The sequence below is a fragment of the Melanaphis sacchari genome, unplaced genomic scaffold (assembly GCF_002803265.2).
Source record: "Melanaphis sacchari strain LSU unplaced genomic scaffold, SCAv2.0 Contig20_pilon_pilon, whole genome shotgun sequence".
NCBI lineage: Eukaryota > Metazoa > Arthropoda > Insecta > Hemiptera > Aphididae > Melanaphis > Melanaphis sacchari.
In genome coordinates, this window is record NW_020271042.1 from 543,892 (window position 1) to 562,154 (window position 18,263).

Sequence of the window (18,263 nt, forward strand, 5' to 3'; positions counted from 1 at the left end):
GTAGTTTATTTATTTATCAAACTAATTAGTTTAATATTTAATGAGATTTATACCATAAGTCTCTTTGATATTCCCTATTTGAGAAACACAAAATAAGTTTTTAATTCCTCAATCTAACATGAGATAATTCTCAAAGTTTGTATACGGATATCAATACTAAAATATCCTATATACGCATGTACGATGTATACACTTGTATAGTTTATATATGACCGATAACTTTCAACCAAATGTATTATTCTCCGAAAGTATAAATTCTGCAGTTCTATAGGTATATTAATAATACGCAATCCCTCCTCCTACGTCATTTGTTTAAACTAGTTGTATATATACATACATAGTCCGACTATTAAGCATAACGTGTATTGTATTATATATTGACGCGACACGAACAGGCCTCCGACATATATAATATTATATACTTGCCAGATCCCTAAGATTAGCCCACTTAATCAACCGTAAAAGCTTAATATTCGGATTAAATATATGTATAAATATATTTTACATTAATATAATAAATTGTACATAATTCCTATTACCCGTTTGTTCGATTTGTGTACGCATAATGAGCTTTAATGTGTTTACATAAAATAAAACAATCATAATATAGATGAAACGTAACATATACATTACATTATATAATATGTTAAAATTTTTTCTGTGTCGTTAATCAAATATAATAAACATATTAATATTTCGAAGAAAAATCATGATATTTAGGAATTTTGTAATATATACTTACTATTATAATTTATTTTTAATTATATTTATCACATAGTAGTTAGTAACAAGACTTATGGTAGATATAAACTTCTTATCTATGTATAAAATGAGGGATCTCTGGACTGGTTTCAAGTAGCTTAATTTCAATGTGTTCTTAAATTTAATTTAAGTGTTGCATTAATTAGATAACAATATTAATCAGTAAATTTTTTATAGAATTTAACGCAGGTTAGGGTTTTAACATGAAATTAAATTCAATGTATATTCAGGTATCAAATTGTAAGTAAAAATGAAATAGGTATTATATATTTGCCACAATACCACGATATCGATAAATGTATCCGACCACGGATATTATATAATATATAATATAACAGAATAAAATTGTATTTTTACTTTATAAAAAGACGTCATCCCATTGAAAATTTAAAATCGTATTTTTTAAACTTTTAATACGGTATTTACCCGAAATAATAACATATTTTTCAGTAATTAATGTCTGGTAAATTATGCATTAGCTAATACTAGCGTTTCACTCGATGCTCATATTGTTATATTGATATATTATATGCCATCTGCGCAAGAATTTATTTGAATACGTATCTACATTGGTATACAACAGCACAGTTCTCAGAAAAACTTGAAATATAAAAACAATTGATTCGGTTCATTATACTTATAGTTTAGGTCACTTGAACGTATGGAAAGTACGTTTGGACGACCAATACGTTTATGTACCCATAAACTCTAAATATAATATATGCGCATATCCGCCGCTGGCCACTTACAGTTACTTTTATATCCTATTCACCTCCTGTAGCCTAAACAATATATCTAACCAATTATTTGTATGTTATACCGTACCTATATCAATAATTAACCTTTTAAATATTTATTTATACGTACAATTTTTAAAATGTATAAATAAAATGTATTTAAAAGTTTAATTGGCCGTATTAAATGAGTTTTTTTACGATTGAAATAAATTACACGCAGATAAAGGTGGAAAATCTATTTTTGGCCGAATATCTGTAAACGTATATAAATATTAATCCATCAACCACAAATAATCTTCCGACTACGGGATACAGATAATATGCATAATTCTTTTATAGATGACAAATTATAGTTACGGCACTGCAAATATTGCAGTATGCAAATAAAATCTATTCAACAGAAAACTGTAACAGTCACCGACCTTTAAAATGAAAAAGTTTTGTGAATTAGAATATGATGTACATTATGTACAATGTATACGTGCCTGCGTATATCATCGCCACAACGTTTACATACAATATTACAATATACATAATACATATATACGAATTTCAATGGTGGATTTTAAAAGAGACCAAAATAATGTTTAGATTTTATAGACAATATAGTTAATTTATTTGGCCGGAAAAAAAACAAACGTATAAATATAATGATCATATTTTTAGACGAGACATGCTCACGTGTGTACATTGGAATTATCTACATCTATCAACTTTGCAACGATTATTAATTAAATAAACATATAATATTTTTGAAGTAAAGGTATAAGTTCAAATCTATACTGTTTTAATTTATTTGTTAATTGAGTGAAAACTAGGAGATATATGAAATATTATAAAGAATTTTTAACTTTTTTCATTGACTCAAAGTAGTATATATGGTCAAAAAATTAACGCCATTGAATAATGATATCGGAACACAGTCGGCATAATAAAAATGAGTATACATATACGTATATATATATTATATATGTGTGTGTGTGTGTGCGTGTGTGTAAGAAGTTCTCATACACGACAAAATATGATATACAGTTCGACAATAATACAGTATATAATAATGATAAATAATAATATAGTATTCCACTGTCCAAAGGGTGAAAAGCCGCGACGATAACGGGCATTATTATTATATTATGTCATGTTGCATTGTATTGTGTAGGGGTTTGGAGGATAAAATAAAAGCTCGGACGAGAGATGAGGCAAGTGCCTCATAGAAGGAACTGCATGAACTTAATATAATATATAACACGACAATATATTATGTATAGAACGTCTTACTTAAGAGATTTACTACGGATTGAGTAGATATGGCATATGCATATGGTTATATGTTATATGAATAATATAACAGATCCTCTAGTGATAGATATACTAAACATGTATATATTGTATTTAGTTGCATTTTTTAGTTTCATTGGTTGGTTTAATCATTCAAGTATCATGCATGCGTATTTATATTATAATATTTCCTTTGGATTTTCATTCAAACTATACCGATTAAAATTCAAATACAGAAATTAAAAAAATAAAAGAGATAGGCAAGTGTGTACCAATTGGCTATACAGTAGGTGTCGGTCGAGTGCGAAGTGAATCACTCTGATAGATGTGTTAAATTTGAATTCATTAATATATGATTATTGACTATACGCCATTATGTACCATTTTATAAGAAAAACAATTTCAAGCTGAGATGGTTTAAAGACTATATTACCAGAAATATATTTTATGTTATGTTTTTCATATTGCTATTGAGTAAGGTAATATGGTAGAATGGTGAGTTGAATACATTTTTTCAAAAAACATTGTATTTGAAAATACCTTTTTGTATATAAAATATAATAATATAAGTAGATACTTAAGTACTTGTATAAATTTCATGTTCCTACAAATAATGTTTTTAATTAAGTAAAAATAATAAATATCGTTATTCATCGTTTAGATAATATGTAATATCGTCCAATTTTCAACCTAAAAAATCAATAAAAAAAAAAGCTATCTTTATGTATTTTTAATTCCTTAGTTTCAGTATATAGTACTTGAAATAAAATGTTTATTAAATTTAAAGCTTTAGCTATAAAAATTGTACGTTTCATAGATTTTCAACAACAATATAATTTGCCCATTTTTGTAAAAAAAAATTGTCAAAATTTGAACTTCAAATGCTTATGAAAATAAATTATGAATGTATATTTTAAATATTTTTACATATCCACAAGAATAACTTATATATATTATAGCACCTTGTATTCAATTTTCAAGAGCTTTGACCCAGCAAAAAATATTCTATACACATTTATAGAAAAAACATTTTCATAATATCTATAAATAGCTCAAAAAGAGTCAAAATATTTTGAAAATTATATTACATAAAGAAAATTATAATAAAAACATTTGGTAGAAATGTATTTATCTAGACTCTACAGTTAATTTAGTTTTTCCAGTTATTTTGGAAAGGAATTTGAAATTTTAACCTCACTTAAATACAAATTTTCCGAAACCACCCTCAAAGTTGAAAATCAAATATTATATAAACAAATTTTAAATATACACATCATTGTAAAATTAGTATATTTATCACTCCGCTTAGAATGTAAGATAATTAGTTTTACACAATCGAACACATTATTCTTTTATTATAATAGATATCAGAGGCATGATAAAAAAATATAAAATTTCTTACATATATTTTGTTATATTAATCATACAATTCACATGTAAACTATACATGCAATCATTAAACAATGACATAATGTACATGAAAAAACGAAATTACTAATAATACGCATTAAAACATACAGAGATGATGACTACAATATTCTCAATATTTATTGTTTTAATAAATATATTGGAAACGAATAAAATTAGTAATATTATAAAACAATGATAAATAATTTATCATAATTATTATGTTATTTTACACAATATCAAAATACGATACATATCACAACAATTATGCATTATGCTTAGCTAATGAAAATTGTCGGAAAAATGCAATAAGAATTGTACCTACCAGAAAATACTTCATATATAATCATTCATCATTAAAAAAAAATATATATTAATTCTGACCGTTCATACAACACTAATTTTATTTTCAAAAATAAAAATAAATAATCGTTATTTTGGCTTTTTAGTGTATTTTTGTGTAGTGAAAAATACACAATATTATACAATAAAGAATAAATTGTTGTAGGATTAAATTTGATGTAATGATATTTCAATTATAATTTGTATTATAATATAATATGATGTCAAAGTGATTTTATACTTATTACAGATCTAATATTATTCTTTTATTTTAACTAAGAACGCGTTGACATTTTATTAAACACACATTAATGAAGATTTAAAATTGCGTTAACAAACTACTGGGAACAATTTACCATTTGATAACAAATATCGTACCTATATTTTAAAATTAAAATGTAATTATTTATAAAATTGTTTTTTCTTTCGTCTTATAATCTATTTGAAATTGTACCAAGTGTTATAAAATACTAAATAATATATTAAATGTTATAAATAATACGCAAACAAATTATTATTACATTATGTTTATGATATCAAATTGATCACAAAGTTTTGATTATATTTAGATTTAAATACTACAAGAACATAATACATACGGTTTTTTGACAGGTTTCACGCAGGTGATACATGGTTTTCTTTTAATATTATGAAAAATTAGTAGAATAAACCATACCTAATCATGGTTAAAATTAATTTTAATTTTTTTCTTCGTATTCTTGAATAATTTTTTAAATGTATTCACATAGTGTTGTCAAGAAAAATATTTACCTAATCAGATTGATTCTGTAAATAATCACATTATCGATAAATTATGTAATTTTAAATCCAATAAAAATAAATAAATAGTTTGAATATAAATATAATTATCATTTTGATAAATAACGAAACAAAAGCTAATGTAAATATAAACAATTTGATAAATACGTCATTTTAATGTTGATATCGGTAAAAGATCCGTAATACTTTTTAAGCCGTTATAAATTCTTTAATTACAGTTGTCTATTTCTCCTACACTCTGTTTCTGCGCTTTTTTTTTTGTGTGAGTACTTTACCATTTTTTTCTTTCTTTTCATTTGACTAAAACAGAAGTGAGTTTATTTATTTGTCAGACCCTTTCGAGCAATTTAATTTATCAAGTGCTTACCTATGTTTTCTCTTATTAAAAGTCTATTTAAAGGGGTATTTTTAAACGTTCACAGCACCGCCATCGTAATTGTGGAAAATAAGTTTAACTTTACCACAGTCTACAAAAACGAAACAACGTAAAAACTTTATTCTTTCAACTACGGTTATGATGATACATAATAAACCTAAAGATTGACAATGTATGCAATGTTTATTATTTAACATTTATTTATCTCTTTGCAAATTTTATCATTTCTAAAAAGGATAAAAAATAAAAATGTTCTATCTGCTCGATCTCCAACTAAAAATATTCGTGCCCAGAGGTCTAGTGGAACAATTTTAATAATACATACTATTTAATATTGTACAGCTACTACAGCAGTACATTAAAATAAATGACAAGAGTGAAAAAAAAATTCTATGGTAATAACTATTTCATGATGCGATATCTCGTTCGATTTTTTTCTCCCCTCTTTCCACCAAAATCGTTAATACTTCAATCGCCATGAATAATACTAATGACGCGTAGACTGGTGTTACATATTTTTTTGATACAGATTGATTGTTATCGACAAAGACCTTTCGCATATATATATCACAGTGGTTTATTAGCCAGAAAATCATCGTTAATAAAAATTGCTTCCATCGACTAGCGCGGGTATTACATTATTATATTATACACAAAAATATAAAATATCACAGTGTATTATAATAATAATCATAATTATTATTATTATTATTATTATTATTATTAACATGTTATAAAACGTTTTGAAAAGCTTAAGGGTACTTTTAAAAATATCCTTAATTATTAATTATATTGCTTAATAACAATAATTACGTTTAATTACCCATAATAAACATAATAATTATAAAAAAACCATAGTTACGGCCATTATTCACGTACGTATAGGTATAATATTAATATGCATATATTATAATTCTTATTATTACTATTATTATATAACTAGCAACCTTCGTTTGTATATCTTGACGATGGAATTTAAAAACGTGAACCTTGAATGGTGAAAAAAACAAAGATACACATCAAAGTAAACATCGTATATCAGAAAAAGTTTTTGAAATTACGTTTAAAAGCGTACACAAATTTTTCGTTAGAAGTATTTTTTACTTTGACGAATAATTAATAGAAATTAGTGCTTTAACGCCGTTAAACCTTTTCACGTATCACAATCCATCCCCGACTAATACGTCTTTGAAAAAAAATACAAAATAGTTACAACTCATGTTTTTAATAATTTTCAATGCTTATATAACTATATAAATTATAAATTAACATTCAATATAATATTGATGATACTTCGCAGTTTATTAAACGCGTTCATAAAAATAAAACACAAAACTGTATGGACGAATCAAAAGACAATTTAAATGACATTATCCTATTATATTGTAACAATATTATTATTTTTAGGCGACAATGCAAACATAATTTAACCGTATTTTATTATTTTAAGTTTCGAAACGTGAGAAAAATATTATTATCAATTTTCCACGAAAACGACTTTGTTATTATAATTAAACACGATATAGAATAATTTTTTCTATAAATATATCTACTTAAAAGTTGAAAACGTGCACTAATGGTAGGGCCACTAATGGGGAAAAAATGATGACAATATACGAAAGCGGGGAAATCGCGGGTTTTCTCTAGCTATTTCGACAAACTTATGAAAACCCTGCAGTCACCAACAGCAACCAAAAACATGTAAATAATCAATTATTATACACTCCAGTTATGTTTATTGTGTAACAATGATAAAAAAAACGAATCATCATATTGTTATTATCATTGAAATTATTTTGTGAAATCGCTAATTGACAAATAGATGGAAAAACCGCTTAAAAATCGTGACATTTGCATTTTTTAGAGTTTTTTTTTTTTGAAATTGAATTTTTTTATATATGCTTGGTGAGGTAATTTTAATTTAGGTATTCAAAAAATTTTGTTCCTAGATCTAATTGAGAAACAATTTTCAATGATGATTTGTTGTGGTTAAGTTATATATTTTAGGATACCAAAATATCAAGTTTGGGCAATCTGTTCCAACAGCGTTATTTAAACTATTAGCCAAATGATTTATAAGTATTTACCGTCGTTTCACATTTAGGAATAAAATGCTCAAGTTTAATCGCACATAATATATTTAATAAACTTTTAAGTACCTATTCAAAGTAATTTCGAATTATTAAAGTTATAAAAGATATAATATATATTTTAAAGGATCGAAAATGTCTGATAAAACAATGTACCTAAACTAAATTGATAGTAAAAAAAAATTATGGATGATTATCGCGTATAATATGTGGATTGTACATAGATACTTTAAAGGTCCAAGTGAAAAAAGTCTGATACTTAATCTTATCGAATAAAATTCGTAGTACGAGTTACAAAACAGAAATATTTTGAAAGAGAAAATAATTATTGTAGTTGAAACAACAGAAATAATTATTTTAAAATATCAACATGATAATAATGTGTTATAAATAATAATAATAATAATAGTAATAATAATAATAATAATATGTATTTTTGAGGGTAAATATTAAATACTTATTAGCTAATTATTATAATCGAAATCAAATATAAACAAATTATTATAATATCTTTGATTACACTCAAATTTAATTAAATAAACAAATGTTATGGTATACACAATCGTATCTGATAATTTTAAAAATTTTCACCAAAAAGTATGTTAATCGGTAAAAAATTGAATAGTGAATTAATATCGGTTTGATAATTATTATTAATAATAAACATGAAAACCATTTATACAACTACTCCGATCACATATTATATATAAATATATATTATATAATATATTAGACACAATAATTGATTATTTTGAAGGTAAACACACATATTCTCAAAAAACATTTTAGTTTTACAAAATATGTATTTATTCTAATGACTTTAAAATTATTAAAAATAATAATAATTCGAAAAGCGAAGTTTTATATTTTTTTGAAAAAATTAAATATTATTTAATGTTTACCTTTAAAAGTATCACTTATGGTATATTTTTATTAAATCGTTACCTTAATATTTTGGATTTTAAATATTATACTGTTATATTATTATTGACCTATTGACTAAACATAAATATTATATAGCTACAAAATAATGTAATGTTTGCCAGAGGATTGAAACGTAACAATATCGCAACAGATATTATTAGGAAAACATTTTTTGATAGACGATAAACGATAAGATGTACAGAAAGTTGATCTTGTTCATTTTATCAACATCATAAAAATTAACTGGCAGACCTATTTACGAAGCACAAATAAATTTGCTTGTTTTTAATTTTTAAAAACTGCTGTGGATTAATATTAGAGGGTATTCCTTTATAAAATATTATGTAAATACCTATTAGTGTTACTTAAATCTGAATAATCGTGTATACTGTTAGGTAGATCCATACTTACATTAAAACTTTAACTGCACAATATCCACGTGTGATTTGTTTATAGGTATTTTATTTTTATCATTAGTGTCAGATAATATAATTGAGTGTAAGTTAACTGACGAATTTCATTAAGTAAAATGTAATAAACTAATAATAAATAACGAATTACAAATGATGTTAAAATTAATGATGTGATTAAATCAATTTTAAAGATGAATATAAATTTAATTAAAATAAATCAATATTTAAAAAAAAACGTTCATGATGATACTGTATAGAGTACAAATATCACAACGCGCAACTTAAATGCAAATAAAAAAAATTAACACTGATCCAGTGATACGTTCATCGTAATAAAATAAATATTATTATATAATTGAATGTCTGAATAACCATGTGTGTAATTAGGATCTATATACCTATAGTCGATTTTATTATTTTTATTTAATACTAATAAAGTAATAACTATATCATTTGTTCTACAAAACTAACAAATTTATTTTTATTATAAGAAATAAGACAGTTAGTCTCACTAAAGAATATAATAAATACCTAGCAATAACTTTTGTCCATTTTAATTGTATTTAGTAATTCAAATGTATCTTATGATTGCAATATATATATACAAGCATATACCACAATCTACATGAAAATATAAATTCAAATGGTCTTAATATATTTTATGACATTTTATGGTATCTATAATTATAATCAATATTGAATATAGTATATCATAAACTAAAATATTTAATTCTCATTAAACGGTCACGCGTCTGGACATCCACCAAGGTAAATTAATCTCAACTGCTATAGTTAATAAGTAATGTGATAACTAAATATTAGTACAGCCGTTCAATAAATAAGCCAACATCTAAATGTTATCTTTAAAAATTAAACTTGGCGGTCAAAATATACGGACAGACTCTTTTGAAGTTAAGCCGACTGCTCAGAAACCAACGGAGTTAAAACAAAATCAATAGTAATAATTATTTGTTGCTTACCGGAAAATACGGAAGCGAACGGCGGAAAAACGAAAACCCCAAAAATTAGACCTGCCACCCATCCTTCCTTGTTAAGGTTTATGCTCGGATTTATGTACATATAAGTGTTGCGAGTATACGCGGGGAGAGGTAGACGAATACAATTTGACTCCCGGAATAGCGTGAAACACTCCACACCTGTCCGGAAACCCTTATAATCCTGTTTTCATTACAAGCGGTCTGAGCGGATACTTTTTTATTATTATTATTTTTATATTTACTCCACAAACGTACACAATGCGCGTCGAGATTCCATGTAATAATACTATGTATGGATACTGGACATACGTTGTGTACAAAAAAAGTCACGAATTGAGAATAAGAAGGAGAGCACCATGGTGTGTTTATAATGTTCGTATACGTTCGATGTTTCAACAATAACAATTATAATACCCTCTTCTCCCCGTCATTCATCGTAACACACCACAGTCACAGCGGTGCCATCTCTGATAATACTACCTTAGTCAGGTGCAACTGGAAATATTCGCAAAAAAGACCACCAACAATAAACAGATAAATCTAATCTCCGTCACATGGCTTAACAGAGACACGTCGGAGTCTCGGGGGTGTAACTGTAGACATTAGGAGGTAGGTACCTATATTTAAACTATATAGTATAATACATATATATTTGCTTGGGTGTCGTGTGTGTTTGGGCGTATAAAGAGTGAATTATTTTGGTAAGATTAACATTTCAAAGTAGTGAAATTGGAATACTATTAAGTAATTTGCGTGTTTGTACAACATAGAAGTACACCCTGTAGCATAAAATAAACGTATTTTGTGTGCACGCGTTTTATTAATAATTATATTACATTAAAGAAATTCTACGTAAACACGTGTTTTAACATTTTCAATCACCATTTTTCTTATTTTAAATGCATATATAAACAAATAGATTCGTATATTGTATTATTATATTAGACAGCGATCTACACGTGTGTGTAGTGCGTGTTCTCTATGATTTAACACGTCATACCAAATTCATAATGAATGTATATTATTTTATTCGGAATTAATATTCTCGTTAAACTATACCGAACATTTTGAAACTTTATTACGTATAATATATACATAAAATAACTTTATACAAGTTATTTACGCACGAAAGAATAATAAAACGTCACATATCGAAAATTATCGCATAAATATATTTATACTTTTATTAGTACTTATATATTAAAATATTGTTAAAGTTGAACACGATTAAGAGTTGTTGAAAAGTTATGTTATAATTATATGATTCAACCACCAACTATGGGTCGAACGATACAAGACTATTGTTAATTTATAAAAAAAAAATACCTATGTAAGAGATCTTTTACGCCGACCCATTATTAATAAAAATAAAACACAAAAGTTAAGAAAAAATGTATATTACTTTAAGTTTTAACATAAATAAAATCAAATGTGTATGGACACTACAAAATTAGCAACTACCAAAATCATAAATACAAAAACACAATAATTAAATGAGCACACATCACAGTACGGAACGGAAAAGAGGGATGGCGATATTGCCAACATCCTACATTATTAATTTTTGTGTATATTATCATGGTGTGATAAGCATTTTTATAAAATAAAAAAAAATAATTGATGGCCAATAGACTTAACTGTGATTTATAATATTATTTAATAGTTTACGAAATTCTAACATTGCTTCATATATACCTAATTGAATGGCCCATGAATTTGAGAATTATAATTATTGGCCACCTTTAATATCAATTTAAAGTTTAGATTCCTATAAAAGTCTATCACAGCAGAGAAATAATAGTAATTATGTGTTGCGTTTAATAATAATAAACAATGGTTTTGAATTGAAATCAAGTCGATACCCCTATATTATAAGCCCAATATGATCACTTAAGAGTGATCACTGATCATTGATAAGTATTATGTTCATACAAACATCAAAAATCAAACAAATCTAAGTAGAAAACTAGTTAAAATTTTGATAGTCTTAAATAAATGCGGTTTTGACAAAATATTTAATTTTAAATCTTATAAATAAAGCACGGATTTTTATGCACTAAAAAATATCAAATTATGTAATAAAAATCATAAAAATATGCAAAAAATATGTAAGAAAATTTTTTTTATTTATATATAATTTACAAATTAAACAAATTACAATTAATAATTATTTAAATAAACTAAGTTTAGTATAGAAAAATTTTTCGTTTTTATATGCAATATATTTTGAATTTTGTAAAAATGTACAGAAATGTACAAAATAAAATTTCACCATTAGATTTAAATTCTTATAATTCGTAAAGATAACTGACAAAAATCCAAAAAAGTAAAAGGGAAAAAATATGCTATTGCATAGGAATTCGCGCTCTATAGTTATAAATATATAGGTACTATATTCAATTACATTTTTTTTTTTTTTTGTTAATCGTTTTATGTAGATACGTCGTTCCAGATATACGACTAAAATAGTCCTTGAAAAAAATGCATTTATTTGTCAAAATAAAGATAATTATAACTGTGTTGAGTTGACATTTTTTTATGTATTATGTTTAAATTTTAATTAAATAATAATAATAATAATTTGTAATTTATATTGGTTTCAAATTGTGTAAACAAAATTTTAATTAAATTTTTCAACTGTCGATAAAAATTGAAAAATTAATAAAATTCTAACGAAACAACAAAATGGGACGAAATAAAAAATACCATTTTCATAAAATATTTTAAATTTAATTTTATCTTCAGACACCAGACATATTATATTGGCTAAAACGTGTAGGAGTACAAATAATACAATCGAATCCGCTATGACTCATGAGCATAATAATATGTTAACAATCAATCAGTATATTAAATTTAAATAGATTCCATTTTGTACTTCAACTTCAATAATAACAAATCAACATTTAGTTCACATATTTTTATTATAGGTGCTAATATTAAGGTGTTAACTACTGAGGAATTGTCACAGTGTTACATATTAAAATTAAGATATAGTTACAATAAATTTTAACTATTTAAAACTAAATAAAAAATATAATAGGTAATATTTTAAATAGTGCATACTAATATTATATTACGCACGAATTTAATAGTATTTAATTTGTTATCTATCTATGTACAGTAGATTATTAATTTATTTCATTCGGTAAAAATTGGAAACTGAGACAACTTATTTTTTTATTATTATTAACCAGCCCACGGAAAACTGAGATGATGGGTAAGATAAATCCAAGATGATTTCCATCGAATTTTATTCAGCGATGATTATAATAATTGTTATAACGTGTATTTATTAAATATATTTTATAGTATAGTAGATATACGATGAACTTATAATTTTCCATAATTTATTTTATATAGCTCTAATCAATTCCAATATAAAGAACGAGTATAATAATACTGAAGTCGTACAAAATATTAAACACAACAAAGCAATTTATGCATAGATGATGTAAAATTTTGAATTATTCATAAAAATACAAAAATAAATTGATTGAAGGTGCTCGAAACGAAAACGGTCGAGAACGGCTGAAAGGTACTGATTACCGAGAACGAGAAAGCACTAATAAAGTAGGTAAATATAGCTCACCTAGTAATACGTTTACCACGCACATCTGTGGTAAACATTCCAGGAACACTTTTACTAAAATTATAAGTTATATTAAATTATAATACACTTCAAAATATCGAAAGAAATATTTTCCAGGAAATTAATAATAAAATTAAAATCGATATTATAAATTTATAAATTTTCACCATAATGCATGATAAACAAGGCGCTATGAAATAGGGTCAGTAAAGGGCTGCATCCAAGTTGGATCCCGAATTTAAAATTGCTACACTAGTTGGGTCCCGGATTTTCATAGGTACTACACTAGTTCGGTCCTGAATTATTTTAAGTACAACACTAGTTCTTGAATATTTTTTGGTAAGTACACTGCACTATACTAACATTTTTCTTTCCATTATAACAGACTTAAAACTGTCTATGATCTATTTAGACCATAGATATGGTTAAAAATGTTTTTTGAAAATATTAAAAATGTTAAAAACTAAGTATAAAAATACATATATAAATTAGCCATATAAGTGTAAGTGAAAAAATATTAAAAATATAAATTATTAAAATTTTGTAAAAAATAAATCATCTTTATGTTGGTAAAAATATTAAAAATTCTTCATAATATCTTTAATATTTTTTCACTTACTTATATGCTCGCTTATATGGTTATATTTTAAGTATAGCTTTTAACAGACTTGTCCTAAGTATGTTAAAATGAGAATGAAAATGTTAGTATAGTGTATTACTTACCAAAAAATATTCAGGAACTAGTGTAATACCTAAAATAATTTAGGACCGAACTAGTGTAGTACCTTTAAAAATCCGGGACTCAACTAGTACACTACCTGCGATTAGCCCCTAGTGCTCGGACCCAACTTGGATACGCCGCAGTAAAGTATTAGCCAAGACTCAAGAGTAAGTAATAATGATATACTGTTTGTATTTTTAAAATTAGTATAACTATCAAAATAAAACCTAACCGGTATTAAAACCATATTTTTAAAATGTATGTATTTATATTCTATACAAATTAATAATCAAAATATACTTATCAATCTTAATACACTACACTGTATGCTGGTTTTTGGTTAGAGCACAAAAATATGTTTATAAAATTCCTCTATATAAAATTAAAATTATATTAATGACAATTACACTAAAAATACCCTATACTTAGCATATTGTTTAAATAGATTATTTTCCTTAAAAATAATTCGTTTTAATGTGTATCGAGCAATGCGTGAAATGTGGCTTAAAAACATGATATACCTACCAAATATATTATTTTATTGAGCTTTAAATCTTATTATTTATAATTTCTTAATTTAATTTGTTAACAAAAAATATAATAAATAAATGTAATATTTTACAATACTACTTAAATATATTAATGAAAAGTAAGAAAAAATTAATCGTATCATCACATACTATATTATGCTGTTACCGCACGACTTTCATACAATTACAAATACAAAGAAAACTCCAACGAACTCTGTTAATTTTAAGTTAGCGTTAATACATTTGTTACGAGTGCATAGTATACAAAGCGAGGTACAATATGACTATATACAATCTACACATAAAACCGAATGAATTTATTTATAAGTAATATTATGAACTGATACCAACAACACATTGTTAACGCCATTTTTAAATTCAATTTAAAATACTATCCTAGTGTCCCAAAATATTTGTTACCACGGAACAAAAAAAAAAATAAAAAAATAATTGTGCTTAAAGATGATAAAATGTCATTCGGTTCATTTTTGATTTATACGCGATTAAATCATCATCTCACTATAAAACTTTAAATATGTTTCTGACAATAATAATTGAATACGCCGTAAATTTGAAAAATAAAAACAGGTTCCAAATACTTCACATATATAACAGAATAATAACGATTTTGATTTATGTGTTTTCATAAGACTATAAACATTTACGATCCCTAACGAATCGTCAACCCGATCTACATTTTACTGATTTTGGTACTTATTTAATAATATACGTATACACGTGATATAAAATGAAAAATCAGCGTTTTCCCTTTGTTATCTGTGTTGTAGTATGACGCGCGATTCCTTAACGTTGAATTGAAAATAGTACATGGATGTATCATTGCCTAACACCGTATTGCATGTTTAGCCACAGAAAATAATATACAATATGTTTCATTTCTATACTATAACCGTGACGTTTCGATAAAATACATCTGTCGAACGTAAGCAAATAATATCGTATTATAGCTGTAGGTTGTAGGTATGTACCTTACAACTTATTGTCCTATTTATAACGGTTAAACTGTTTAAGACTATTGCATGACTCGAGACTATTACATTTTGTAATTCATTACGCTTACAATTTTCTTTGTATAAATACGGTATATACTTTATCGAACATATAGAGGATATGATAATAAAAAGGCTTCCCCGAGTGCACTCATTGACGAGCAATATTATGTTAATATTGTAGATATTTTATAAGAATGGTTTTGTCTGTATTTTTTTTTTTTTTTTATTATTATTTTCATACGTCTGCTTCCGATAAAATGTTCTACTTGTGTTTAAAACTTTGAACACGTTTCATAGGTACGAGGATTGACGACTGTGTGTAAATAATTGTTTTCACATTAATAATATTGTATTATTTTTTATAATACAAATAGAATACCATTTTTATGTATTGCTTTCGGTATAATAAGAATGCATAGATGTTAATATAAGTGTTATTAAGAAAGTTATCAATGGAAATTAGAGAAACGTAGACGTAATGTTGATACAATGATACATTTTACGTCGTGCAAAACTCTGGAAAAATCGTCACAAATTTCAACTGAAAAATGGAATATTATTTAACCCAGCTTACCCTCATTTATTTAAATCTAAATTTAAGTATAGCTATTAACTAAAACTGGTGCAAATTATATTTTCAGAAATCTAGGTACCGTTTTTACTTCATACAAGAACCTCACATCTTTTTTCAAACTTTTAAATAAATGTTTTTGATTGAAAGTATTAACGAATAAAATATCAAAGTTAAAAGTCTAATATATTATTATTTTATTTTATTTACCTTGAACCACCTATTATTAACAATACCTAATCATCCATGATAATATTGATATAAATATAATCTATTATATGTATATTGTATTTAATTATAAATAAGTTCAAACCTGTTTTAAAGGCTATATTTATTAATAATAGTACAGTAAACTTTTATATAAAATATACGCATACCTGTAATTTAGATATAAATCGGATGTATGTCAAGTTCGTAAAATTTTATTTTTTTAAATTTTCTAGAATATACTATATTTAATTTTAAACACCTTTTGTAATAATATTAATAAATTAAAAATATTATATTATCAATTAATTCAATAGGTATAATTATTATTTAAACATTATATCCTTATAATCAGAGCTCGGAAGTTTTAGCAATTTCATATTTTTTTGATAAGTCATATAATAACGAAAGTAAGATACATATTTGAATTAAATTTCCCTAACGTCGAATAAAAAATTTTATTTTGCTAATTTATACATATTTACCTACGGCTTCTTGTGCCGTAACTCTTCCCTAAGTATACAATAGGTACCTACTAACTCATTGTGAATTTCGACCGGGGAGGGGGGGAGCGAGACGTACTAAAGAAATCGACCAGAGATGTACTAAAACGATGTCATCAGCAAATCACTTTCCAACTATATCATCATTAAAATCAAACCGTTAAAAAACGGTTTTCTATCGGTCTTACCTGGAACTCGAATCGCGAGAATTCCGCCACCGTGTCAATGGTGGTCTGGGCCAGTCCCAGAACGGGGCACGTGTCTCTGTCCACGGTGGCCGTCATCGGCGTGGCCCGGTGATGCAGAGTTGCGCCCGGCCGTTTCCTGGGACCGGACGGTGCGACGTCGTTGGCCGCGGAATCGTCCCCGGGCCGCTGTGGCCATTCGACGGCCGGTAATAAGGCGGCCGGCTGTGGCCGGTCGTCCGCCCGACCACCGCCTCCTACGCCGCCGGTCGACAGGCCGTTGTAGTAAATGCCCAGCGTGATCAGCGTGCTGAAGGCCAACACGACGGCCAGCAGCCGCTTGGCCACTCGACCGCCGTTCATGTCCACGATTTGTGTCGGACGATGGCCACCATGCGTTTCGAGACTGCGACAGTAATTTCGCTATCAACGCGCGGCCGAGCGATTCGTCTGCACGCGCGCGAAACCGACCTCCGTACACGTAAATAATAAAATAATAATTGTCACTTGTCAGTAAATTTTCCGTTTATTACGCGTTTTACTGTTTGATGACAAAAAAAAAAAAATAATAAAAACAAAAAAACGATAAACAAATAAATAAATATATAAAATTCTAATATTTATTACTCCCCAAGTATACCGCGACGTTTAGTTTTCGATTTAAACTCGACGGATTCAATGTGTCCACACGCACGAGAGACGAGCGAACGGCACACGTTGTCGAACGAGACTGAGACAACGTCGCCGCCGTCGCCGCCGCCGCCGACGACGACAACGACCACTGCCAACACGATTACGGCGACGACGGTGAGCCCCCACGGTGAGTGCGTGTGC

At 26.6% G+C, this 18,263-nt stretch overlaps 1 protein-coding gene across 1 annotated transcript in view; it reads right to left on the minus strand.

The window, feature by feature from the left end:
• Nucleotides 1-17,792, minus strand: part of LOC112593569 (alpha-mannosidase 2) — a 133,140-nt gene extending 115,348 nt beyond the window's left edge. The window contains exon 1 of the mRNA XM_025338028.1: nt 17,433-17,792. Within this exon, the coding sequence (XP_025193813.1) occupies nt 17,433-17,792 (360 nt within the window). The remainder of the gene's footprint in view (nt 1-17,432) is intronic.
• Nucleotides 17,793-18,263: the final 471 nt, after the last annotated feature.